This window comes from Silurus meridionalis, chromosome 1 (genome assembly GCF_014805685.1).
Source record: "Silurus meridionalis isolate SWU-2019-XX chromosome 1, ASM1480568v1, whole genome shotgun sequence".
In the NCBI taxonomy this organism is placed as follows: Eukaryota; Metazoa; Chordata; class Actinopteri; order Siluriformes; family Siluridae; genus Silurus; species Silurus meridionalis.
The window spans coordinates 20,259,304-20,283,214 of NC_060884.1; the positions used below are offsets into that span (position 1 = coordinate 20,259,304).

At 36.4% G+C, this 23,911-nt stretch overlaps 4 protein-coding genes across 5 annotated transcripts; 1 reads left to right on the top strand and 3 right to left on the bottom strand.

Moving 5' to 3' along the window:
• Window positions 1–797: 797 nt before the first annotated feature.
• On the bottom strand, window positions 798–5,869 carry rft1 (RFT1 homolog). Its single transcript, XM_046850621.1, has 13 exons — window positions 5,639–5,869; window positions 5,468–5,553; window positions 5,266–5,385; window positions 4,197–4,386; window positions 3,986–4,087; window positions 2,778–2,912; window positions 2,500–2,578; window positions 2,365–2,415; window positions 2,131–2,261; window positions 1,897–2,041; window positions 1,627–1,732; window positions 1,239–1,488; window positions 798–1,155 (listed from the first exon to the last, which is right to left on the bottom strand). Exons 1-13 carry the CDS (start codon window positions 5,813–5,815, stop codon window positions 991–993), a joined length of 1,737 nt encoding a protein of 578 aa, XP_046706577.1. The 5' UTR covers window positions 5,816–5,869; the 3' UTR covers window positions 798–990.
• Window positions 5,870–6,005: 136 nt separating this feature from the next.
• c1h1orf74 (chromosome 1 C1orf74 homolog) lies at window positions 6,006–8,476 on the top strand. 2 transcript variants are annotated; one of them, XM_046850625.1, is made up of 3 exons: window positions 6,006–6,182; window positions 6,260–6,423; window positions 7,369–8,476. In XM_046850625.1, the coding sequence occupies exon 3, from the start codon at window positions 7,412–7,414 to the stop codon at window positions 8,207–8,209; it is 798 nt and encodes a 265-aa protein (XP_046706581.1). In that variant the 5' UTR covers window positions 6,006–6,182; window positions 6,260–6,423; window positions 7,369–7,411; the 3' UTR covers window positions 8,210–8,476. The 2 variants fall into 2 exon arrangements, with proteins under 2 accessions (XP_046706581.1, XP_046706580.1); XM_046850624.1 differs by having other exon boundaries at window positions 6,292–6,423.
• A 625-nt stretch (window positions 8,477–9,101) lies between these two features.
• Window positions 9,102–13,311, bottom strand: sirt4 (sirtuin 4). The gene is made up of 4 exons (XM_046850622.1): window positions 13,198–13,311; window positions 11,653–12,149; window positions 11,116–11,410; window positions 9,102–10,097 (listed from the first exon to the last, which is right to left on the bottom strand). Exons 1-4 carry the CDS (start codon window positions 13,225–13,227, stop codon window positions 9,945–9,947), a joined length of 975 nt encoding a protein of 324 aa, XP_046706578.1. The 5' UTR covers window positions 13,228–13,311; the 3' UTR covers window positions 9,102–9,944.
• Window positions 13,312–15,078: 1,767 nt separating this feature from the next.
• Window positions 15,079–23,739, bottom strand: sxph (saxiphilin). The gene is made up of 17 exons (XM_046854356.1): window positions 23,650–23,739; window positions 22,764–22,924; window positions 22,470–22,569; window positions 22,200–22,379; window positions 21,718–21,883; window positions 21,558–21,622; window positions 21,256–21,413; window positions 20,983–21,169; window positions 20,016–20,164; window positions 19,682–19,772; window positions 19,550–19,594; window positions 19,290–19,469; window positions 18,334–18,481; window positions 17,812–17,894; window positions 16,882–17,066; window positions 15,909–16,086; window positions 15,079–15,711 (listed from the first exon to the last, which is right to left on the bottom strand). The coding sequence occupies exons 1-17, from the start codon at window positions 23,705–23,707 to the stop codon at window positions 15,668–15,670; spliced, it is 2,178 nt and encodes a 725-aa protein (XP_046710312.1). The 5' UTR covers window positions 23,708–23,739; the 3' UTR covers window positions 15,079–15,667.
• Between the last annotated feature and the right edge of the window lie 172 nt (window positions 23,740–23,911).

Below are 23,911 nucleotides of genomic sequence, written 5' to 3' on the forward strand. Positions count from 1 at the left end.
TCGCTCATCCTCATCTGCTTCTCATCACGATCATTAGTCCGTGAGCTCAACGCATTACAACAGAGAAGTCTGAATGCACAAAGGTGTAATACAATGTGGTTAATCATCACAATGACGAGAACAATTTAATTATTTCTTCTTTTTTTTCACAATATGCTCGCAGTAATAATTATTGGATAGTGCAGCCCATATTTTTATTGAAGTACATAAAATTTAATAATTTAATACTTAAGACACTTGAAATCTGGCATTCGCACTATGTTTTATCATTTCATTAATGGATAGATTCATAACGTCAATCTTCTGTTGTCCCTTATCTGGCCCAAATATTTTCTCAGCTCCATTTTCTTTGAAAGTGACTTCCAAGAAAGGTCATTCTAACAGATGGCTTTGTCAATGATTTATCAGTTTTTCCATCACAATTTGCGTCACAGAGTTCTAAAAATTACAAAATGCAAAACTAATTTGAAGTGAGATCATTCATAATTTGTAATTACCTCACATATGATTTGCATATAATAAATATGGTATTGCAAGTTGTATATAATTTTGACAATTATAATGATAAAGTAAAAGCAAATAATTTAATAATTTCTCATAAAAAAGAAAAGAAAAAAAAAACAACTGCAACTTTGTCCATTTATAAAACAGTCTCAGGCTAGAATGTGTTTATCCCGTGTTCCCATCATTAGAACAGACATAATACATTTCTTAGATGTTTGTGTATTGTCTGTAAACCCAAAATTGTAAAACATTTTGTAGAATCACGTTTTAAAAATTGCTTTGCAACGGAAAACTGATTTTTCTTTTTTATTACTTGCATAATACCCCGTATCATTACTTCCATTATAAAACAATATAAAAGTTTGCAAACACGGCGACCAACCCGAAGTTAAAAGAATTCTTAATGTCTGAGAAACACCTACATTTAACAAGCCAACACATGGTCCAACACCAGACTGATTATTGATTGTTTGATTGACGTTAAGGTCATGTGCGTTTTTTGCTGTATTTCGGTAGTAGCTGAGTTCTAATGAACTGAACAAGTCTTGTTTCTGTAAGAAACACCACAATGACCACAACCAGTAAACAAACTGCTCCAATGGAGATATGCGCCAGCCTCAGCAACCAGCCTCCGTCACAACACAGCATATGCTAGAATACACAGAAAAAAGAAATATAATAATCCTGCGATACAGTTTTTGTAGTGAATATAATTTATTTATTGTTAGCATTACCTCTGAGAAGGCTGTCAGGATGGAACTTAGTGCTAGAGTAATAATTACTGCTGGATGTGGGTGGAGCCCTGACAGGGGGGTGTGGTCACTGTGCTGAAAGTAGTGGCGTATATAAATAAGGCTATGGATTATTCGCAAAGCCATGTTGCAGCAGTTTGCCAGGATGAAACCGACGCCCCCAAACAGCCAAGTCAGCCAATAGGAAAGCAGCAGGAAGGAGGCAGATAGTCCCAGCATAACCACATTATACCTGCATAATTCCACCAATAAATCTTTTATTAAAAAATAGCTACAAACAATTTTAACTAAATTATATGATAGATAGAACATAATATTTATTGTACTTGCATGCAATATATTTAAATTATGTGTGTGAATACAAACTGACCTGTCTACCTCCTCCTTACTCATGGCAGCAAAAACAAAACACTCTGTTACACCATTAATGGCTAAAAGTAGTACATAACAACTGTAACAGCGCAGAAGGGATGGACCTGAAACACCCACACAACATTATACATTTAATTAGATAATAAATATATGCATATGCATTTCAATAGCTTTCAAAACAGAATGACTAAATACATGATCGTTCAATTATGCCACAAACGTTTATAGAATATTAATGGTTTTCTACAATATTTTATGTAAGCTTTACCTGTCCCGCTGCTCAAAAGTTCCCCTCCGTACATATCGAGGGCCAGGTAAGAGTAAGAGTAACCAAATGCAGTGATAATCAGGCCAATCAGAAGAACCAGCTTCAGCAAACTTTCCAGTACATTAGCTGCAATAGTGACCTCCTCCTGCAGACCACAAATCATTTATCAAACCCCCAAGCTTTTGCTTGTGTGATTAACAGACAAAGGGCAGGCGTATGATGGAAGGTACTGACTTGTTTCTGGTGCCGTACGGCTCGTCCACGCTCTAACACCTTGGCGAAGAATACATAGAAACTCTCTTCAATAGGCAGGAAAAGAAAGCGCGCCACCATCGAGCCAAGGTTATTTACTATATCATACACCCCTTTATAAAAAAAAAAAAACAGTTATAAAGACGAGTGTCAAACGGTATACCCCCAAAAAAGGGTGGGGTTTTTTTTTTTTATGTGTTTGAATAATGTATTTACCCTGGTCTCCAAAGTTGAGAACATTCAGAAAGGTCATTACGTAACGCTCGCCTGCAAAATGAATGTGATCACAACTCGTTCAGAATGACACAAAACAATCAGGTAGAATATGGATGGTGTGTTTGTTTAGAAAACCTTCTGTGAGAATCTGTTTGAGGAAAGATTGTTTGAAGAAACTCCAAGTCAATGTGGCAAGCTTCCAATTTATCAGAGGCTACACAGGAAATGAGAACATTTAGCATAGTTGTATTTTTAAAATGTCACATGACGTATATTAAACTTATATACTTTATCTCTGGATCTAGTGAATTATCTTCTATTAAGAAATAACATTTCTCTTAAATATAAATTAATAACATTTTACATCTAAGTTGATTTAGGCTTATTTCACAGCTCGGAAAAATAAAAGGTACCTGTCCGTTTATTCTGGTGGGCAGCAGCTCTGAGATACGATGCAGTGGAAAGACCACCTTCTCTGCTTCCTCAGAACCAAGGAAATGGATGAAATAGACAACGTAGCATAGACACAAGAACCCAGCATACACACACTAAAAACAAACACACAAAGGAAAGATTTACAAAGGATGAAGAGGCAGCTAGCTAGAAAACACACACACACACACACACACACACACACACACACACACACACACACACACACACAAACACTTTCTAGTGAAATAAGTATAATCTTCATGCACTTCTTTATCTCTAAATGTGTTTTTTTACTGTGGACAGGACTCTAAATAAAAAGAAATGCACAAGATAGGTCCCACAAAAATATATGCTATTTTGCACTGGCTGCTTCTTTCCGCTACTCTGCTTTTGTTTTTTTATTTTCACTTGCTACCCTTTTGAATATAAATAAAAAGAAATGGAAAATAAACAAACGTTTCGTTTTATTTGGACTTTTTGTGTAAATGATGAACATGGACATGAACAGTGAGCTTTTCAGAACATTAACTGAAATTATATGAATAAAAAAATTAAAAAAACATGCCAAGGGTTTGTTGTGTTGTATGTTCCTTTCTTTAATAATGAAGTAATATCTGTAGCACTCAGTGATTCTCCTCTGTCTTGTACTTCAGACATTGTGCCTCTGTGCTCTAGTAGCTACCGCGCATGAACCACGCGAGAGTTCGCTTCTGACCTTGTGCCTGTAAAACTTTTTATTTTATTATAGTTGCCATTGTTGCTTTAGTGCAGTAGATACATAACAGGTTATTTGTTTTTAGTAATCTATTTATAAAAATATATTTTAAAGACCATTTGGCGGAAGTCCCGCAAATTATTTTATTCTCCCACAACCCGCACACATGAGTATTTACCGCCCACACCCGCATTCACCAATTGCATATTGTCTCTCTTGTTTGCCCGCGGGAGTGCATGTCTCCACTCTAGATCTGTATATGAAATAAGTTACAAACTTTAACCGTTCTTTTTATGCATTCTGTCAGTTTTGAGTTGCATCATTAACAAGATCTTAAACTTGTCAGTACTGGAAAATGACCATGGTATGAGCAGAATAATGCACAGCAAGGTGGGCATTAAATGAATAAATTTTGTGTCAAGTGATTCTTCACCTAGCTGTGAATTATCCCTTACTATCGTATACACTTACCTGGGCAGCAGAGAATATATAGAGACCCCAATGAGGAGCAGAGACCACCATGACGACGGTGACAAGACACTTGGCAATTATTGCTAGACTTTCTGCAATCACCTAATCAGAACACAAACATGGACACAATTGAGGCTTCAATTAGAGCAATACAAACAATACACTTACTTTAGCTTAAAAATAAACCGTTTAAAAATGCTTCCCTATTTACCTTTAAGCGAACAAGCATATGAGCATGAGCAAGAACCCACAGAGGCTCAGCGAGCAGTTCGGTTAGAGCAGCCATGCAGAAGATTCCCACAGCAGGTCCATAATGTGGGATAGTCTTAGGGTCTGGAGCTTGGAGTAACCACAGCCACACACATACCAGTAACACACCCCAGAGAAAGCCGAGTGGCAGCCTGACGAGCAAGAAGGGCGAGAGGGTCAGATTCACATGTTCTCCCTGAGGTTTTTGGGTTTCCTTCATCCCAAAAACATATCAGGTGGACTGAGTACTCTAAATTGCCAGGTCTGTGAATGTGTATTGCCACTGTGCATGGTGCCCTGAGGCTGACAGGGTGTATCCCCACCTCACATCCTTACTTACTCCCTCTTTCATTTAAATGTGTGCTACTGAACTTTTACAAATTTGAACTCGAACACACACTAAAATATTCTATAGAATTCATACAAAAACATGTCTATTGCATCACCCATATTATATTATAACTTTTTACATACTGTTTCCACACACCCACTTGATTGCTGTTGTTGCTGTTTTGCACAACATTTTGTGTATATGTTTACCAGTACACTTGTTTACAGTTCTTTTTTTTTGCATATTTCATTGTATAACATTATACAGAAGGTATACTGGTCAGTCCTATTTTGTGTATTTTGTGTATCTGTCCTGCACTATTCTGTACGTTTTTGTATTGTCTGTTGGCACTGTCTTTTGTCCTGCGCTAATTGCACTAGGTTGCACACTGCATTTTATGTGGCTAGGACAACTTACTTTAGTCTTCAACTCTGTGTTCTGTATGTAGATATATGTTGTGTGATGTAGCTCTATGTTGTTTTACGTAGCACCAGGGTTCTTGAGAAACGTCTCAGTTCACCGTGTACTGCGTCAGCTATATATGGTTTGAATGACAATAAAACTTCTTGACTTGACACCCAGCACTCACAACTGTCCCTGTTATTGTTTCCGGACTGACCGTCACCCTGATCAGGATAACGAATGATTTCTAAGTAACAGGGCAGAGACAATGGATGTTGAGGACAGAGGATGTGCTTACGTAAGCCACAGCAGGTTGATGACCTGTCTCCAATTACGCCCCGCCCCTTCTTCGCTTAGACACGCCCTCCGGAACGCCTCTCTGGACAGAAACACCAATGTGGTGTATAGCAGCGTCAACCTGCAACACCAACACGGTTGTAAGCCTTCACATTAAACACAGACAACCAGAAAAACCGTGAACATACAACACCATACCATACCTGACATTTACCACGCCTATCAACTCCTTGGATACGAAGCGCAATGTGAACGCGTTCAGGAAGAAAGTAAGCATCCGGAACAGAACCTGAATAACAACAACCCAAAGCACAAACTCGTGTTAAATAATGTCTACGGGCACTGATAACATTCGGATCAGGACAAAATCACACCTGAAGCAGGACGTTGTATGATGCAAGAGTTGATGCACTCCTGAGTACGTCTTCCGAACCCATGATTCGACTCCCAACACCTCTCAACTCTCGTGAAGAACACGAATCTCTGTTCAACACTATTTTCCCACACATCACGACATACAACGACTGTCTGAAAGCAAAGAGATCTCTCATCACACAGCACACATGATGGCAAACTCAATACACTGTAGAAAATACTCTTTACTTCCTGGTCATGGAAAAACTTTCATCATAAAAGTCATGAGAAGCTTCAAGCTAAACTAAGAGGTTGTTAATGAAACATAAAAAAAAAAAAAATCATATAATTTTTTAAAAGTAATGCAGACAGATTTCGGTATAGGGTTGGGTGTCTATTTTAAAATCGCACGATCCATTTATTTTGGCCTACATTTTATTTTGAACAAACCTCAATAGGAAGCGTGGTAAAATATGGCTGAATCACAGAAGGCTCCCATGTAAGCATGTAATGCACTATACTGGGTGTAGGAAAGCTGTAGTTTTGCTGATCTACAGAGTGGAGGTGAGATTAAAGAAGTCTTTCATGCCAAAACTTACAGTGTTCATTGGATTGAGTTCTGGATAGAAATTGTATTTAAGTTTATCTCTTAACTGCTTTATCCTGGTCATAGTGGAGATGAGTTCAGAACCTGTTTGCTGGGCCAGAGGAGGAAATAACCCTGGATGGGACACCAGTTTATTGATGGCACCATGCACAACCATTCCAGATGTAGTGACATGTTCTGTTTGTGTGTGTGTTAAAGGTGAGTGAGTGAGTGTTTGTCCCTGTGATTGACATCTGTCTAGAGCAAAGATGCCCAAACTAGGACCCATTGGACAAAGTTGGAAATGGTGGCAGTTGATTTGACCATGCTATATATATGAAAAAAGGAAAAACCTTTGGAAAAAGCTTTGGAAAATATATATATATATATATATATATATATATATATATATATATATATATATATATAAAACGGATCAGCTTCATGTCTCTCATTAGAGATCAGTGAATAAAGCTGTATTAGGCTTTAAACTTATTGTACAATAAACCGGATTGTTTCTCATTATACTATAAGTTATACTAAACTACAATTTGAAAGTAAAACTGCATTAGTTAAAGATATTACAGACTAATGTTCATTATGTATTACTTTTAGATATTGTGAAACCATAACTTTAATTTTAAAATGATATAATCCAACATTTATTTTTAGCCCACGTCCCTCAAATAAGTTAGATTTTTGGCCCTTCATAGGAAAAAGTTCAGGATGTATTCTTATCAGTGTTCCTGGAAAAATCTCCAGATCCTTTGCAACCATGACCAGGGACAGGGAAATTAATAAATGTTACACAATGTTTAAATGATGCATAATAGTTTGAAATGAACTTAACTGCGTTCATCCACATGACAAATTAGTTGACCTGATGTTACATAGTTTCTGGCACTGTAAACAGCTTGAATAAAAAATAAATAAATCAGTTAAAAACTAAAATTCGCTTTTCAAATTGCTAGACTTTCAACACAGTATCAAAATTATACCAAATGAAAAGTACAAAGAAATAAAACTGCAAACAAAAGTATATTATGCATGCATGAATATAATCTCCAGGTGATTGTTTATACTGCGCAAACCTTGCTACCAGGTTATGACTATGAAACAGTAAATATAAACCACTCTTATTTCCATTGTTGCCTTGTCTTTCAGCTTATTTGTGTTTATAGACTGGATCATAGAGAGAAAAAGGAAAATGGTGGCCTCAGCAGAAATTTTCATCTCAACAGCCCAGAGGTTTCTCTGTTGTGGAAAGAAGAAGAGACAAATTCCTCATTCATTATGTCTTGATATCGCTGTGCAAATCATTGCTGTTGATCTGGGCCTTAAACCGGCCGTTCTGTATGATTTTAATGGTGCGTGTGCAGAACAGATCCAGCAATACGTCCGTTCACTTCAGGAGGCCGGAGAACTGACTACAACGCTCCAAATACTCTCCATTAATGAAAATTGTCTTGTTGTGAACTCTATTCGAATGAAAGAACATTTGAGTGGAGTGCTTAAGAAAAACAATGTCCTCATTGTTGATGTCTGTCCATGGAAGGAGCAGCCATGTCTGATTGTTATGGATAGTAGCACCAAGCGAATGGTCAAAGACATGCTGGACTTTATTACAGACAAAGACAACAAGCATCCATCAGTCAGTGTGGTGACAGAGGAGCTCTATGACCAGTGGAACTTGTGCACACTGTTTGGGATTCTCCTGGGTTATCCTGCTTCATACTGGTTTGATCAAGTGCAGAGTGTTGAGAACTGTCTGACTATGACCCCACTGGTTGTAAATAAGGTTTGGGTTTGCTGGCCGTTATGTGATCCAAAGCTGCATAGCAGTTGTCTTTATTCATTCAGTGTCCCTGAAGTGTTGCAGGCAGAAGTTGGTACCTATATAGAAAACTGGATGGAGCGCCTGAGAACCCAATTTGGTGAACAGAAAGTTTTCACTGAACTCAGTGTTTCACAGGAAACTGTCATGTTGCCCTCTGTAGCCCTGTAAATGCTTATGCTTTTATTTGGTTGTACTGTTTCAAAGCCTCTTTTTTTGTGTGTGTTCACCAAAGACCACAAGTGATAATTTATGAGTTTACAAACTGGGCTAGGAGGAAATCAGACCCAGTTTTACTTCTTTATACCATTTTTGTGTATTTTTCATGACTATTGGAGGTGGTTTTGGTCTGGTTGGTTTTCCCAGAAGTCCAAAATACTTCACTTGGCAATTAAATAAAAATAAAACGTTATATTGGTGACCTTTTAAACTTTAAAAGGCACATGGCTTTATACTTTCCTCTTAAATCCTAAAAAAAAAATAAAAAATCTAATTCTAGTGTATTTTTCTATACACAAGTAACTACTGAAAGAGGTTTATGTTTGGTATCTGCCCTGTTATTCTTATAATTTGGAGCAGGAAAAATCTTTGTGATCCTTAATACCTAATAGCCAATTAACCACTAATCATTAGTCCACTAGCTTGTATTTACTACAAGTAGATATGAGTGGGATTACATACTTGTATTTGATCACACTGTTGGCATTGATTTATATCACCAAAAACCCAAACTGTAATATACCATGACACAAGAATTTGCAGTAGCAAAGTTAGACAGCAACTAGTTAATTGTTAAATTTACTTTTACACAAGCTGACACACTGGGATTTTAGCACTGTGAAATCCATAGTAATTTATATAACCCCGAAATATCAAACCAATCAATCTATTTTTCTATTATTATTATCTAAGTCAGCTAGCTGTCTAGTCAACTATTGACTGGTAAAGATGAAAAGTGCATGCACGTTATAAACTACCAGGAACAGCCAGAATGTGTGTCATGTGTTATTAGTCAGTCAGTTAGCATCATGTAGGCGATTAAAAGATTCCAGATAAAGATAAATTTTTGCTGTATACCAGGTTAAAGTTTATTCAGACTTATTTAATGAAATCTAACTCTCCCCATAACCATTTTTAGTTAGTTTTGCAGAAATAGAAAGAAAGACAATCTTATTAAATGTAAATATTTTTCCCCCTTGTTTTGACAAATTTGACCCAAACACAAATCGAAAAGCAGTTAACCATTTACAAATCACATTTTAAAGTTCAGAGGTACAAGTCTAAATGCATTCATACATATCTTAAATATTGAGTATTACTCAATAATGAGATAATGAGCAGAATTTCAGATGTGAGACTGTGCAACCACAAACATTTAACCTTTTGTATTATCATTTAAATTTACAGCAAATATATTAAATTGAACTACAATATATAGGGCATTAACTAAATTAATGCTTATATCCAGTGACCAATCGTTTAGTCCAATTTAGTGGGTAGCCAACTAATTAAAACATTCCCATTCATATTATTACAGATAAAAGCCTAAAAACAAAACATATGTCTGACTTTCACTTGAGTTGCCCTGAGGTGCATGTAATAGAACAGTAAAAAAAAAAAAAAAAAAAGGAGTGACACTTATCAAGTGTTATGAGGTCTGTATTGCAACCTAAAAACCATAAACCCTCTCAATTTTCCCTTCATTCTTCTCATTCATGTAGGTTGCACTAAAGGAAATGAGCTAAATCATTAAAACATAACTAATTGCAAGCAATGACGAGTCTGTTTCGTAGTGTCTTCTCATCAGTGCACAGTGAGGTAGAGTTGAATGGTTATTACAGAATTGTTCATGTAAAACTAAAGAACAAGGATTCTGAGTTGAATACCACCAAAAGAGTTCTTGCTCTCAGCTGGCATTGAGGATCGGGAGCACTTCTCCACATCGAGCACTCACTTTAAGCTCAGCAAGATGGTCAGCCCTTGTAGGGCCAATGTTCACGATGGCCACTGGGAGTCGTCTCTCATGGGCTGTTAACAGGAAACGGTACCCAGAATACACCTGGAAATAACAGTAGAGCTGAATTTGAAAATACTACCAACCATGAAGCTGTACTTTTGTTTTGTGCTGCTTTGCTATTGCAAACATTTTCTAATTATGTTACTTAAGTAAATGAATGAATGCATTTGACTTATATGGTAAATATGGCAATTTTGATGAGCTTAATGAGCTGAGGCACAGTGTGGAGTAGACAAACTGGAGAAGATAACGTAACGATAAGAAATATAAAGGAAACAAATGCCATAGGGAACTAACAACATTATTAGTAGGAAGGTGTCAGAGAGACATGCAAAATATTTTAAAAATGCATAAAAACAAATAGTTTCATTTAGTTTTAATCTATCTTAGTTTTCTACTGCAAACATCAACTACAATGCTGGCAAGTGCCCATGGTATAAGTGGGAAACTCCATGGTTAGGTGTGTTACACATTTTTTACAATTCTTCCCCTCCACATCCCAGCATTAAAATTGGGTAATATTTGCCGTGTTATACAGATGTGTACGTGATGCAGTTGAGATCATCACATTCAAACACGCTACATTTAAATATTCTTATTTCTCACACTGATGCCTACATAATTATAATTTTTCTCCTGGGGCAGGCATGTTTTTGAAATACTTCTTTTAACAAATACCTTGGGAGAAATGATATAGTGGTTTTTTTTGTTAGTTTTTCTGCCACACAGAAATGCCCATTTAAATGTCTCCCATATTCATTGCATGCAAAACCTTACTGATACAGTTTGCAGTGTCAGTGAGGGCAACCAGTCCATGCGTGCAAACTGAAGGCTTGTAGATTTTTACTGTCAACTGAGCTGCAATCAATCAGCAGTGTTTCTGCACTGTTTACAGACGAACTTGTGAAATGTGCTTCAGGGCAATATCTGTCCTGATAACAATACCTCATACTGAATCAATAATTCCCTTTATGTTTATTAAAATTAAAAAAAAAAGAATAACAGCATTAATGCTTTATGGTATTTTGTAGCTGTATGATAAAGTGCTCTCAGTGCTCACCTGCAGTGAGGATCCAGCCACAAGCACAGCGTCAGCCTCAGCCAACCTGTCGTGCACAAACTGCACAACTGCCCGGTCCACTGAATCACCAAAAAATGTCACAGCAGGTTTTAGGATGCCACCGCAGGACCGGCACGAGGGAACCCTGAATTGCAGCACCTGCTCATCCTCCAAAAACACATCTCCATCCGGTGCCACCTCGCCTGCGCTTGCCTCCCAGCTGGGGTTTAGTGCAGCAAAATACTTCTGCAGCTCCTTGCGTGCAGTCATCTGCCCACAGCCCATACATACCACCCTGACACACACAAATAAGCATACTGCGTTAAAAATAAAGATAAATTAAAAGTGTTTTCAACATTAAGCGTGTTTGGGTCAAACTGAAGAAATACTAAATAATTTTCTTTGAAATTGTTTCTGTAAAAATACTATATTGCTAATAAACACTTATTATTTATGTTTTTTGGAATTTGTTTACAATTGAACTGTAATAATAAATGTTTTCAAGTCCTAGGAAGTGAACCTTTCCACCTAGATTACCTGTGAGAACAGCCATGAAGCTCAGTCAGACTCTGGTGTCCTGCCTTTGAATGTAAAGCATCCACATTTTGAGTGACAAGCCAGTGAACTTTACCCTTCTCCTCCCAGTCCCTCAGGGCATAGTGAGCTGAGTTTGGCATGTGGGAAGAAAACAGCGGCCAGCCCACATAATTGCGGGCCCAGTAACGCTGCCTAGCCTTGGAACTGCGCATGAACTCGATGTGCTGCATTGGACGGCGATTTGTGCGTGCGTACAGCCCCACACGTTCTGAACGATAGTCAGGGATTCCTGACTCGGTCGACAGTCCAGCTCCTGTTAACACAAACAGCCTTGAGGCTTGTGATACAAAGGTCTGGAGCTGCTCCAAGGTGCCTCTGTCAGCTGAGCTGCTGGATGGAACAAAGTCAAGTGCACCAACAGGAACTGAAGAGGCAGCACGATTTCCCACTGTCACACGCTGAGACAGGGATCGCCATGGCAGCAGCATCTGGGGGAACTGAAAAAAGTTTGAAAATGTAACTATTGAGCCCATGATGCTTCTGCTGTAATTACTGCACTAATAAGACTGATTTTATCCTAATGCAATATGGACAGCATCACTGTGTGATACAACCACTTCTCTTTTATAGGAGTAAATATGAACTAATATGATCATCCTGTGTATAGTCGTAATGCCCAATTAATGTACAACCCATCTGACAGATACAGACTCACAGATAATCAAGGCAAGAAAGCAAAGAAATCAAGTGCATTGTTTTTCTTATTACGTATCTGCATGCTTACTTGCATTGCCAATTGGAAAGCATGGCATAGCAGTTGAGATGTTTATCTGGTGTAAAATAACACTGAAATGCATCGAAAACATCTTGAAATAATTCAGCAGGAGACGTCAAGTTTAGTCTGGGGAAGTGGTTATTGATTGGGCCATAGACCAGAAGATTTTACATTTAAATTCCAGCACTGCAATGCTGCCACTGCTCATTCCTTCAACAAACCTTTATCTGTTCAGTTGTATCCTGTCTCAATTTTGGAGAAAATTGATTACTGCAATCTCAGATTGGCTCTTTGTGTAAAAAAAAAATCTGTATGGATTTATTTTTTTTTTTTGCAATATGTACAAAGTAATAATAATAATAAATAATACAAATCTTAAGCCATTCAAATGTGAAGCTATATTAAGTGAAGCTTTATAAATGCATCTCCTTTTGAAAGTAGTTGAATAAGTTTTTATGAGTGTGTGTGTGTGTGTGTGTGTGTGTGTGTGTGTTATTAACTTTATTAAATAAACAAAAAGTTCTAGCTCAAAGCACACAATCAATACAAATCAGCCGGTCTTTTAATGATCAGAACTGATCAAACACTTTTCACAGCAATAAAACAGCCCTGGACTGTTCCGTGATCAACATGTCCAGCCTGAAACACAAACCCCCTAATCTACAACCAGAACCTTGACTTTCAACTCGTCCTAATAGACTTTTATGAACCGTCGTCTTATTAAACTGCAGAAAGCTCATGTTAAACCCTGTAACAACAAGCAGACTTACCGACATTGAGAATTCTTTCCACAAGATCATGAAGTTTTTTGAAGAATTTACATCGCTATGTTTCTTACACAACACTGTACACCGCTTATATACAACATACGTGGGTCGGGTCTGTACGATCACTTCCGTCTTAGAAATAGACTGGTGCATTTTGGGAAGTGGAGTCACAGTTCGGTTCAGTTTTATTCAATTCAATTCATTTTTATTTGTATAGCGCTTTTTTACAACGAACATTGTCTCAAAGCAGCTTTACACAGATAATGTGGTGATAAAAAGTTAATATGTTCTTTATAAGTGTTAGTTTGTCCCTGATGAGCAAGCCGGTGCGGTTAGGGGAAGAATGCAAAACATAAAATTGCTTGTTGTTGTTTTTTATTATTAATGCAGATTATTATTAACATTTGAGCATGTGTTACATTTAATATTTTATTTTCTAAAGATTTGATCTACTTAACTGTTCTTATTTCAGCATACTTTTACAAATGTCTTTATTCTTTCCATCATTCATTCATTCACTCCCTTGATATGTGGAATTGTAAGGATTTTCCCCTTTTAAGAGAAATTCTTGAAGCAGGACATAAAACGCTAAAGAATCCACGCTGCTACTTGGCTTGGGTTCATAATTAGCATTTGCACACGCAAAACAAATATTATTTCCGGTACGGAGTGAGGGGCCCCAGCGACACTGCACTATAGCTCTAGTTTCTTTTTATACCCCTGGCATTGTTGTGTATGTTTTCAAGTTTAATAAAAAAATTATTGAAAACAAATGCACTAAAAGTGCAAGGCGGAGACTAAACAAACCTGTGGTCCGCCAATTAATACGATCCTGAGAGAACTCAGATTTTAACTATGTTCTGGACGTAAAAAGGATTGCGTTGGTACACATGTAGCAAACCAAAAAACACCTACCGGAAAATCTCAGTACGAATACGTGTACCGTTACACCTAGTATTTAGTGATTGACAATAATGAAGTGTTTTTACATTTGTTGCTGTACTTTACATTTATCAACTATCTGTACACTGTATCAGAGCATTTGGGAAACATTTTCTTCATTACATTGTTATGTCAAATATTTACTTTTTAAAATGTAATTATTTTATTCCACTACATACTAAAAAAAAGCCTAAAAAACCTGAAGAAAAAAAAAAGTTTCAGGTGAACTTCATTAATTGTGCTGATCGCAAGACCACCAGTGTAACAACTACAAGTCTTGTGAGAGTTTGTGTGGAGTTCGGCTTTTCTTACTGCAGGCATGTTACCAGTAATCTCATCTATGAAAAGCTGTAATGTGCAGGAGAATTAAGCAAAATAATTAAAAGACACTTGTTATAGAACAGTACTTTTACATTTAGTAGTTTAAAAAACATTTAAAAAAGCACTTTCATACTTTTGCTCAAAAATTTGTACTTTTACCCAAGTAAAGGTAAATATAGGAATTGTGTACTTATATTTCTAAATATTTCACTTTTACATTCATGCCAGGTGTAGACACCAGTTTAAATGCTTTACAGTTATCTCATTTATACATTTGCAGTTGAGGGTTAGGGGTCTTGCTCATGGGCCCAGCAGTGGCAGATTGGTGGTGCTGGAGTTTGAACTCACACCCTTCTATTCTCTGTTTTATTTTAATAGACAACTGTACATGTAAAGAAATGTTTCTGTTTTAGTTCTCTTTCTTTTTTCTTTCTCACTCTCTCTCTGTCACCCCATTCTCTCCCCTTCCCCACTCTCTCTCTCCCTCTCTCTGTCTCTGTGATGTAAATAAAGCATTAATATTAATAAACTCATTCACATGCGTTATTGTTTATGTTGTACCATGTCATTCACAGTAGCTTAAATAATAGATGCTTCACATAATGTAAGCCTAATAATAAATGAATAATACTGGGTTTTTTTATTTACAAAAGAAAAAAACAATTATTGAAATTGATACATTTTATTCAACATTTTCAGAATTTATGGGAGGAATTCCAAGTGTCAGCACTTCAAAACTTTTTAGTAATTATTCCACAACAGAACACAGGAAATTTTGTGTTTGCTGGTTTCTCTAGAACATGCTGTGTATTTTGTCTTGTTACATTTAAACGCAAAACTAATGATGAGAATATAACTTGTTCTGTTTCACATTAATAACTATAGATGCTTAAAGCCTATCCTGTTACTATTTAATAAATACATTTTTAAGTGGTTGGCACTTTGTAACTGTGTAATGAATAATATTCTGTGAAGAATGAAAAACTTTGGGATGTACTGTTGCTGGAAAATAGTTCCAGGTGGTCAGATCACTGTGCGCCTGGCTAAATCAGACCACCCACGCATTGAGTAGATTCCTATAAAAGCATGGAAAGTGTTTTAATGGTAACATAGTACGCCCCAGCAGTAATGAGAGATATGATTGAGTAATTAAATAAGCATTAGATATTTTAAAATGAAACACTCCTGATGCCATATGATGTCGTCACATTCAGAATATGCTGCACACATCTCGGTTGCAAAACTGCAGAATGTCTGTCAAAAACAGTGTAAAAAATTACACCACTGCGTCATTATTGTTTGAAAAGCAACAATTGTACATTTACTGTAACCTATTTAAAGTTGTATGATTCTATTAAAGATGTCAACTATTACATTTCAAACATCATATGTTGATTGTCAGAAATATTGTGTATATGTAGATTTTTATGTGCGTGTACAATCTGTCTCACCAGAATGTGTGCAGTTAAAGATGCTTTCAGCCTGTGAAATGAAATCCTCTCCCAGAATGGTGCGATAGTCCATGTGATTAGTGTGGACCAGACACCGTGTGGCATCTTTAAAGAGCAGATCACTTTCACCATACTGCTGCGACTCAAACAGTCGGAACGAAGAGTCTGGACGTGTCTCCTGAAAACATATAACAGTGCAGAAATAAACATTATTACAGAACATTTTTTATATCTGTTTGTTTTGTTTGTTTGTTTAGAACAGGGGTCTTTAAAGTTTTTCAGGTCAAGGACCCCTTAGGCAATAGCGACATGGGGCAGGGACCCCCTGATACAAATTGTGTCAAGCATAGCCACTGATATTAATATAAACCAATCATATTACACTAGTTATATTATGTTAAGACAACTGAAACTATGTTGTTGTTGTACATGCATCACTGTATGTAAATATTTAAAACTTTTAAAAAGATGTATGCATCATAATCATATTTTGCAATTAACATCAAAATGTATTAAGTTGTTCACAGTTGTCTTATTTAAACAGTTTCATACATTTTTCTTTTATTTTCAGGTGGGCTATTATATATTTACATACATTTCTGCTTTAATTTGAATATAATTTACCATTTAATTTTACTATCAATTGGACTATTACACATTTAAAGAAACATCATATTTAAGTTTAATAGAACTTTGAAGTAATCGTTATAATTCTTTTCGATTAAATATTTTACTTTTGATGTTTTTACCCATGTTTTTTTTTACAAAAAATTATTTGTGATTCAACATTAATATGCGGACCCCTGCAGTACCGCCGCGGGCTCCATAGGGGACCTGTTAAAGTCCGTTGGTTTATTGTATTGCGTAATCAAATATACAAATGATAAGAAAATAAATGCTTAATATATAAAACAGAAAACATGGTTAAAAAATCTGAAAAAAAAACCCAAAAGTACATATGATTTGATGAGACCTGCGACTTAATGAGGAAGTCATAGATACGAGCAGCCAGTACAGGTCGGGTCATAACAATGTTCGGCGGGATGGCTCCCAGGTTACAGTTCTTCCATTCTGTCAGTGATGCCCGTTGTCCATCCGCACACAACAATTCAAAATCACTGGCAGTCCAGCCATTAGCCCAGCCACTGCTGCTCAGATCTGTGCATTAGATGAATATAATAAAATGTCAAACAACTATGTATACAAAAAATTGAATCCAAATTTGTATACAAAATAGAGAATATATGTGTTACAAACTAAGTGCACCTTAACTAAGTAAGCATAAGAAGCATCCACGTGTGGCTAGTCAAATGTCCTTGATAAATTGATCAGCACCAAATGCGACCATCTCTATAAAAGCCCAAGTTTGAGCAGTTTGCTGGTCTAGAGCATTCATTTGTGTGCTGACACAATACCAAGAAGGAGCAATGACATACAACAAGTAATTGTTGCCAACAATTTAGAAATATTCCCAAGTAGACGTCCCCACAAATCCACCCTAAGGTCAGACCATGCAATGCTCAGAGAAATTTCAAAAAGCCCAAGGGTTACATCTCAGACTCTACAGGCATCAGTTAGCATGTTAAATGTTTAGATATTTTACTCTGTCATGTTATACGTTTAAAGAACTTACTAACATTATATACATGTAGGTTAAAGGTGGATTAAATAGTTAAAGGATTACTGAACTAATATGGCTACCGTTCCATATTTTAACACCATGCAATTCTATCTGGACTGCAGCTAACTGTAACCATCCTTACCATACAACAAGAAAATGACCCAAAGCATACATTCAAGCTCCATAAATATCCATACTGTTAAATTACTAATTTGTTACATATAAACAAATGAATTATGAATATGTGTCTCAAAAACGATAAAAAGTAGGTAATTATCTTACATTCAATGTTGCTCTCTATGTTGTGATGCTCCATGAATGCCACATCACCAAAGCTTTTCCCACTGGGGTCTCCAACAAGACACCTAACACCGAGAGTCATCACCAATTTATTATACATAAAACAAATATTTTCCATAGTTTCCGAAGCCCAGTTCTTCAATAATTAAATGACCTAATTAGTTAAAATGCATTAATTAATTTAAATCAACATGTTTGACATTAGTTTCACATGATTCACAAAGTTTGTTGTAAGATAAATGGGTACCACCAATGTGGCCAAACCTCTAATAAATTGTTAGATAACTATCTAAACATTTGACTAAGCCATGGAGAGTTTAAGGCTTTCCTAAAGGACCCAAGAAAGACTCCTCATCTGTCCTGACAACTACAGAATTGTAATTATACTCCAATACTCCAGTACAGAAATTGTGTAGGTTTCAGTTCAGACATTTATAAACATATTATGCTTTGTAGTGCCTTAGTTTAATAAACTAATTCATGTACATTGTTGTACCATCTCACCTCAAAGCTCCCATATTTCCATAGTAACGCTCATTGTGGTTGTTGGAGCATCGTTTGGTGGCAGCATCTTCTGTCCCACCAACACACACCTTACACAGATTGCCTGTGGCTCCTGGCATACAGCCCTTCCAAAACACCTTAGAGAACACTGCCATCACAAGTCCACCATGTAATCAGGCCAGCAAAATAAGATATTCATTATTAATTTCTCAACATTTTACCAGTTAACACATTATATTACATATTTACACCAGGAAATACGTAGTGAGTAGTGATTAACATTTTCAATACTGTCATATACTGTCACCGCGATTGTCAAAAGTTCACAAAATTTAGCGTGCTAAACAGATCTCACCCATTGACCCACTTTCACTTTTTTCTATCCCTTATCCCAGAAGGTTTTTGTGGCCTGGAAGAAAACCAGGAACTCAGAGAAAATCAATTTAAACATAGAAAGTCCCTAGACATTAACTTAAGCTCAGGATCAAACCAAAAATAGGTATTTTTTCAAGTGGCTTGGTGCAGGAGTTAAGGCTGGCTGGTCAAACACATTTAAAGGTTATCTTATTTTTATAAATTTTTGACAGCTTTTTGTATTCTCTTTAAATAACCCTTAGTTTTTAGTTGCATTTATGAAAATATTTGCTAGTTCCTGCAAAGTTTGGTTATATTCATATTGTGATCATATTTATGGTATATATGTGTTTCAGAACTCCTGGTATGCATTTTATTATCAAACTCAGCCTTAAATAACCGTTGCTATTTTATTTTAGGCTTGAGTAGCTAGACAATTTTTATAACAATCTAGTGTTAGGCAGGAAATTAGTGGATTAGCTATTATACTGTGTAATTAAAACCAATGTTACATTGGTAATGACTAAACTGCTTACTAGTAGTACTTCTATTTACACAGGTGCAAACATCATCTATATGTTTTTTCAGAGTACTTGCAGTACCTTGGTTTGGCTCACAGAAGATGCTGTTGTTATTTTCTGAACTCAGTGTGCGCTGGACAGGAAGAAGCCAGCCGGCAGGACTGTATATATAACCATGGCAGGAGCGCCGACCACCGAGATTCCCAACATAAACACTTTTACTGGAGCGCCGTGCCATTGCCACACTATACACTGATAAGTCTACAGGGTTAAAAAAATATCAATTAAAACAAAGGCAGTGTCTTAAATCATGTCATTATAAATAAGGCTCCACAGTTTACCTTTAGCCTCTAGAGGTTCTCCTCCACTGAATTCACACTTAGTGCCTTGTGAACAGAGACATAAGGAATAGATATACACTCAGAGACATGTTATTAACAAACATTCCATCCTGTGTATGGGATATAATTTACCATAATACTCAGTCACAACAGGTGCAAGACCACATTTCCCTGCTATAAAGGCATGCGTAGCATCCAGGGACACAGCATCCACTTTATTCCTCTGTAGGAAGACAGGGGAAAGAAAATCGACTAACTGCCTGCTTGATCTCAGTCATATAGTGCAGAATGTGCAGAATCGGAACACATTTAGGCATTGCTAAAGAAAACAAAATATAATACAATTTGTTTCTGTTGTTCATTTTCATGAATTGTTGTATCTAATTCAGAAGTGTACAAAACAGTCAAATCACACACTGTCATACTGTATATTTAATTATTCATTTTGTTGTTCATCTTACTGGACCTTGATTTTCTCAATGCAGTCACTCATTGACGAAGCGCTGACACATACAAGAGGGTCTGACTTTATGCTAAGAGCCCACTGCTCACATTTTTCCTGTTCAGCATCACTTATACAGCACCATCGCACCACACTGTCTTCCAGAGAGCTACCTAAACACACATGCACGCACGCACACACACACAGACACACACAGATTTACTGTTATTTGCAGCTGACAGGAACAGACAGTGTCCATGTTAATTATTGTATTAGACACTGTATAATGTATTACATAATAACGTCATGAAGTGGACAGTTTAAGAGATATATACATTATATTAGCTGTCTGACAGCAGCAGCAACACATCCCAATGGCTAAACAGGCTAAACAGTCCAACATTGTGAGATCTAATGCAGCTGAACATTGTAATGTACATTGTAATGAACACTGTATGCCACATACGTAATGTCTATTTTTACGTGAACTCCATTTATCTAAACAGACTGTAATATATTACCTCAGGATCAGGAATAATTAGTTTGTTAAAGCTTTAATTCTAAATAATATCTATAACACAGGGATTCTCAAACTTTCAGTAGTCACAGAAAACTCCACAAATATTTATTTTAATTTTTTTTTATTTAAAATGTAGGGTCTGATATTCAAATGTATATAATAATGTTTTGCTAATTTAAGTGCAACATAGACCTAATTACTGAACATATCAGGCCCAGGCTGACAGAATATAAGAGTTATAGGGCTATTGAGTTCAGGAATATTAAATGATTGATTTTAAATATTGTGCTGTCAAACTTGACTGTTATTTGCACAACTGTTATTGCTGCTAAAGAAAAAGAAAAAAAAAAACAGACCTTTTAACTATACTTTATTGAACTAAAAAAGTCTTGTCATATTATTCTGAATGAGTATTCATTATATTTAAAAAAAAAACTAATTGAATTAATAGAAGTTTAGCACAGAATATACCTTCATGTCTTAAACCCTTGAGTAAAGCAACATAGTCCAACCCCAGAACCTGATTGATATCTGTGCCTTGGTGCAGTATGATCAGTTTATCAGTGACGTCTCTGAACAGCAAATCGCCCACACCATAAACTGATGAATCAAAAAGTTGGAAACGTTGATTCTCCGTCCCTTTCCGGCCAAACGCTGTCTAATTGAACGATAGTAAATGATCACCAAAAAAATGGTAAAATGACACCAGAAATGACATTAACACACACAAGGTTCAGGTGTTACCTGAATTGCTGTTAAAAACCTTCGAGCAAGGTTTTGGTTGTTTATCCGTGTAACCACGGCTCCTCCAGGTCCACGACCTAAATTGCACGTTCTGAAACTTCTCAGTGGAGCTCGAGTGCCATCTGTGCACAATAAACTGTATTCATCCTTCATCTTGTCTGTAATGGCCAGAGTTAATGATCGAGATTGGAAAATAAAAGTTTAAAAGATGACTAGAGTTAAAAACATTACAGTTTTGATTTATATAGTGAAGTCCAAATGTATTGTGATCACTGAAAAAAAAAATACATAGATGCCTTAACCATCTATTCTGTTCAGGGCTGCATGATCAACAAAAGCCACATCTCCTGCTCCAGATTTCAGGCATCTGAAAGGAAGCAATTGGTACAGAATTTGTGTGTCCAAGTACTGTAAATTATTTTCATATCATCTGCATAGCATAGTGTGTGTGTATTTTTAAACCTGAGTGCCCCTTGGTTATGGTAGAATGGTTCATTATGAGATGTCTCACAAAAAAAGTTCCTCTGTGGGACAAATGACCTTTGACCCTTGCACCTGGAACATAGGTTGTTGAATGTCATTGTACCAGCTCCAGGCACACAGCTGGCATTGAAGAAGTTACTGACAGCTGTCAAAAAAAACAAAAGAGAGATTTACTTACATAAATCATATTATACTCTCTGTAGTACACTACTAATATTGTTATAGTTATTAATAAATATGTGAAACAGTTATCGAGCCCAACAACTGCCCTAAGTGTTACTATGTTTTCTGTTCTTTTCTCAATATAGGTAAAAAACGTTTTGTACATGGTTCCTTCACACAGTCACTGGATGCAATGGATAAAGATCAGGTTTAAATATGCTGAGATATTATTTTTAAATCTATAAATGCCTAATGTCCTGAGAACATAACACTAGTTCAGAATGTCCAGAATTCATCACCCAGACTAAGGGGCTGTCCTTCAGCCCAGGGAAGGAGGTTTTGTGAAATCAGCTGCCCTAAAGGCAGATTCCAGCCTGAAGTCCAGCGAGCTCCATTGTGACAGCTTGTAGTTCCCTTAAGGGAACGGATGTCTACTGAGCTTGCGCTTCTTACTACGGCCACTGCCAGGGTACATGTGCCTACAAAATAACAGATACCACATCATTTAAGCAGTGTTTGAAATGTAAACATCATTTTTCCTCTCAGTTTATTACATAATACATTTTTACCATCAAGGTAGATCTCTTTGGCGACTGCTGCAAGACCAAACTGCTTTACTGCTGAGTAGACCTCTCCAGCATCCAGAGTCACAAGGTCAACTTTATTGTTCTGATAGGACAAGCAATAAGCAACATTCAAGAAATTCCATAACATAGTCTTTAGCATACATGATGATAAACATATTTTAACACATTTTATTGTACAGGGAGAAGAAAATCTGTATACTACAAATGTATTTATGATTTAAAAAAAATATTTTTATTAATTATTTAATTAAAATCACATCCATAGCAATAACCCACCCGTATCTTACTGAGGCAGTCAGTAGTGCTGAAAGCTTTCACACATGACAGCTGGCTGTACAATGTGGCCGTTGGAGAAAAAGTGGCTGCTAGTGCTTTGGCCAGGTCTGCACATTTCCTTCGCTCGTGCTCAGACAATATACACCAGCGCATCTTTTTTGCTGCATGACACATCCATTAAACTCAGATACATCTAAACATGAAGGATTTTGTTGTGAAACATGTGCCAATAATACACCCACCTGCTTTAGCCTAATTCATTCCAATAAGATAGACCCTCAAACAAAAACAAAAAAAAATAAGAAAACAAAACAAATGCTGTTCTTTAAGAATCTTGGAACTTAACAGTGTATGATTGCAATGATTTAAAAGGATATTTATAGAAAATATATATTTTTAAGTATTGTCTTGACCCCCAGTGACAACATTTATGCCAAATCTCATGCTGGCATAACAGTACCTTCTTCTCTAAGTCTCTTAACAAATTAGTAGATTATTAAAAAGTTTATTTATTTTAGTAATTCAATACAAAAAGTTAAACTTGTATATTATATAGATTCATCACACACAGGCTGATGTATTTCAAGTGTTTATTTCTTTTACATTTTGGTGATTATGGCTTACAGGTAATAAAAATCCAAAATTCAGTATCTCACAAAATGAGAATATTGTGAAAAAATTCAATATTGGAGATTCCTGGTCACACTCTAAACAGCTAAATAAATCCAAACACCTGCAAAGGTTTCCTGAGCCTTTAAATGGTGTCTCAGTCTGGTTCAGGCTACACAATCATGGGGGAAGACTGCTGATATTCTAATTTATTCAGATGCACCTGTATATGCTGATAGAAAAGCAGGTTTGATTTTAGAGAGCAGTACACACTTACCCCACACAGCATTGGAGAAAAGGAAGACAGCGATTATTCCCCATACACCCTTCATCATGCTGCAATTCACTGCACTGAGATTTGCTTGCAGAAGTTTCGCTCCTCAGTGAGTAACAGGTCCGTGTTGCCAGATTGGACGTTATGACTCTTAACCCATGTTTTTATATGTATTGTTTGTACATTTCTTGTACAAAATTATTATTTATTAATGCAATTGTGTGTGTGTGGATGTGTGTATGTGTGTGTGTGTGTGTAAACTACA

What these genes read in the sequence shown, in the direction of transcription:
- c1h1orf74 (XM_046850625.1), top strand. Translation starts at nt 7,412, where the DNA reads ATGGTGGCCTCAGCAGAAATTTTCATCTCAACAGCCCAGAGGTTTCTC.
- rft1 (XM_046850621.1), bottom strand. Translation starts at nt 5,815, where the DNA reads ATGAGAGATCTCTTTGCTTTCAGACAGTCGTTGTATGTCGTGATGTGT. An exon ending in ATCAACCTGCTGTGGCTTAC is followed by an intron (nt 4,387 to 5,265) that starts GTAAGCACATCC and finishes CTTGCTCGTCAG; the next exon opens with GCTGCCACTCGGCTTTCTCT. An exon ending in AGTAAGGAGGAGGTAGACAG is followed by an intron (nt 1,489 to 1,626) that starts GTCAGTTTGTAT and finishes GGAATTATGCAG; the next exon opens with GTATAATGTGGTTATGCTGG.
- sxph (XM_046854356.1), bottom strand. Translation starts at nt 23,707, where the DNA reads ATGATGAAGGGTGTATGGGGAATAATCGCTGTCTTCCTTTTCTCCAAT. An exon ending in AGGACAGCCCCTTAGTCTGG is followed by an intron (nt 21,884 to 22,199) that starts GTGATGAATTCT and finishes TTTTTTTGACAG; the next exon opens with CTGTCAGTAACTTCTTCAAT. An exon ending in CTTTAACTGCACACATTCTG is followed by an intron (nt 15,712 to 15,908) that starts GTGAGACAGATT and finishes TGTTTTTGACAG; the next exon opens with ACATTCTGCAGTTTTGCAAC.
- sirt4 (XM_046850622.1), bottom strand. Translation starts at nt 13,227, where the DNA reads ATGATCTTGTGGAAAGAATTCTCAATGTCG. An exon ending in CTTCATGGCTGTTCTCACAG is followed by an intron (nt 11,411 to 11,652) that starts GTAATCTAGGTG and finishes TGTGTGTGTCAG; the next exon opens with GGTGGTATGTATGGGCTGTG. An exon ending in TGGCTGGATCCTCACTGCAG is followed by an intron (nt 10,098 to 11,115) that starts GTGAGCACTGAG and finishes TGTTATTTCCAG; the next exon opens with GTGTATTCTGGGTACCGTTT.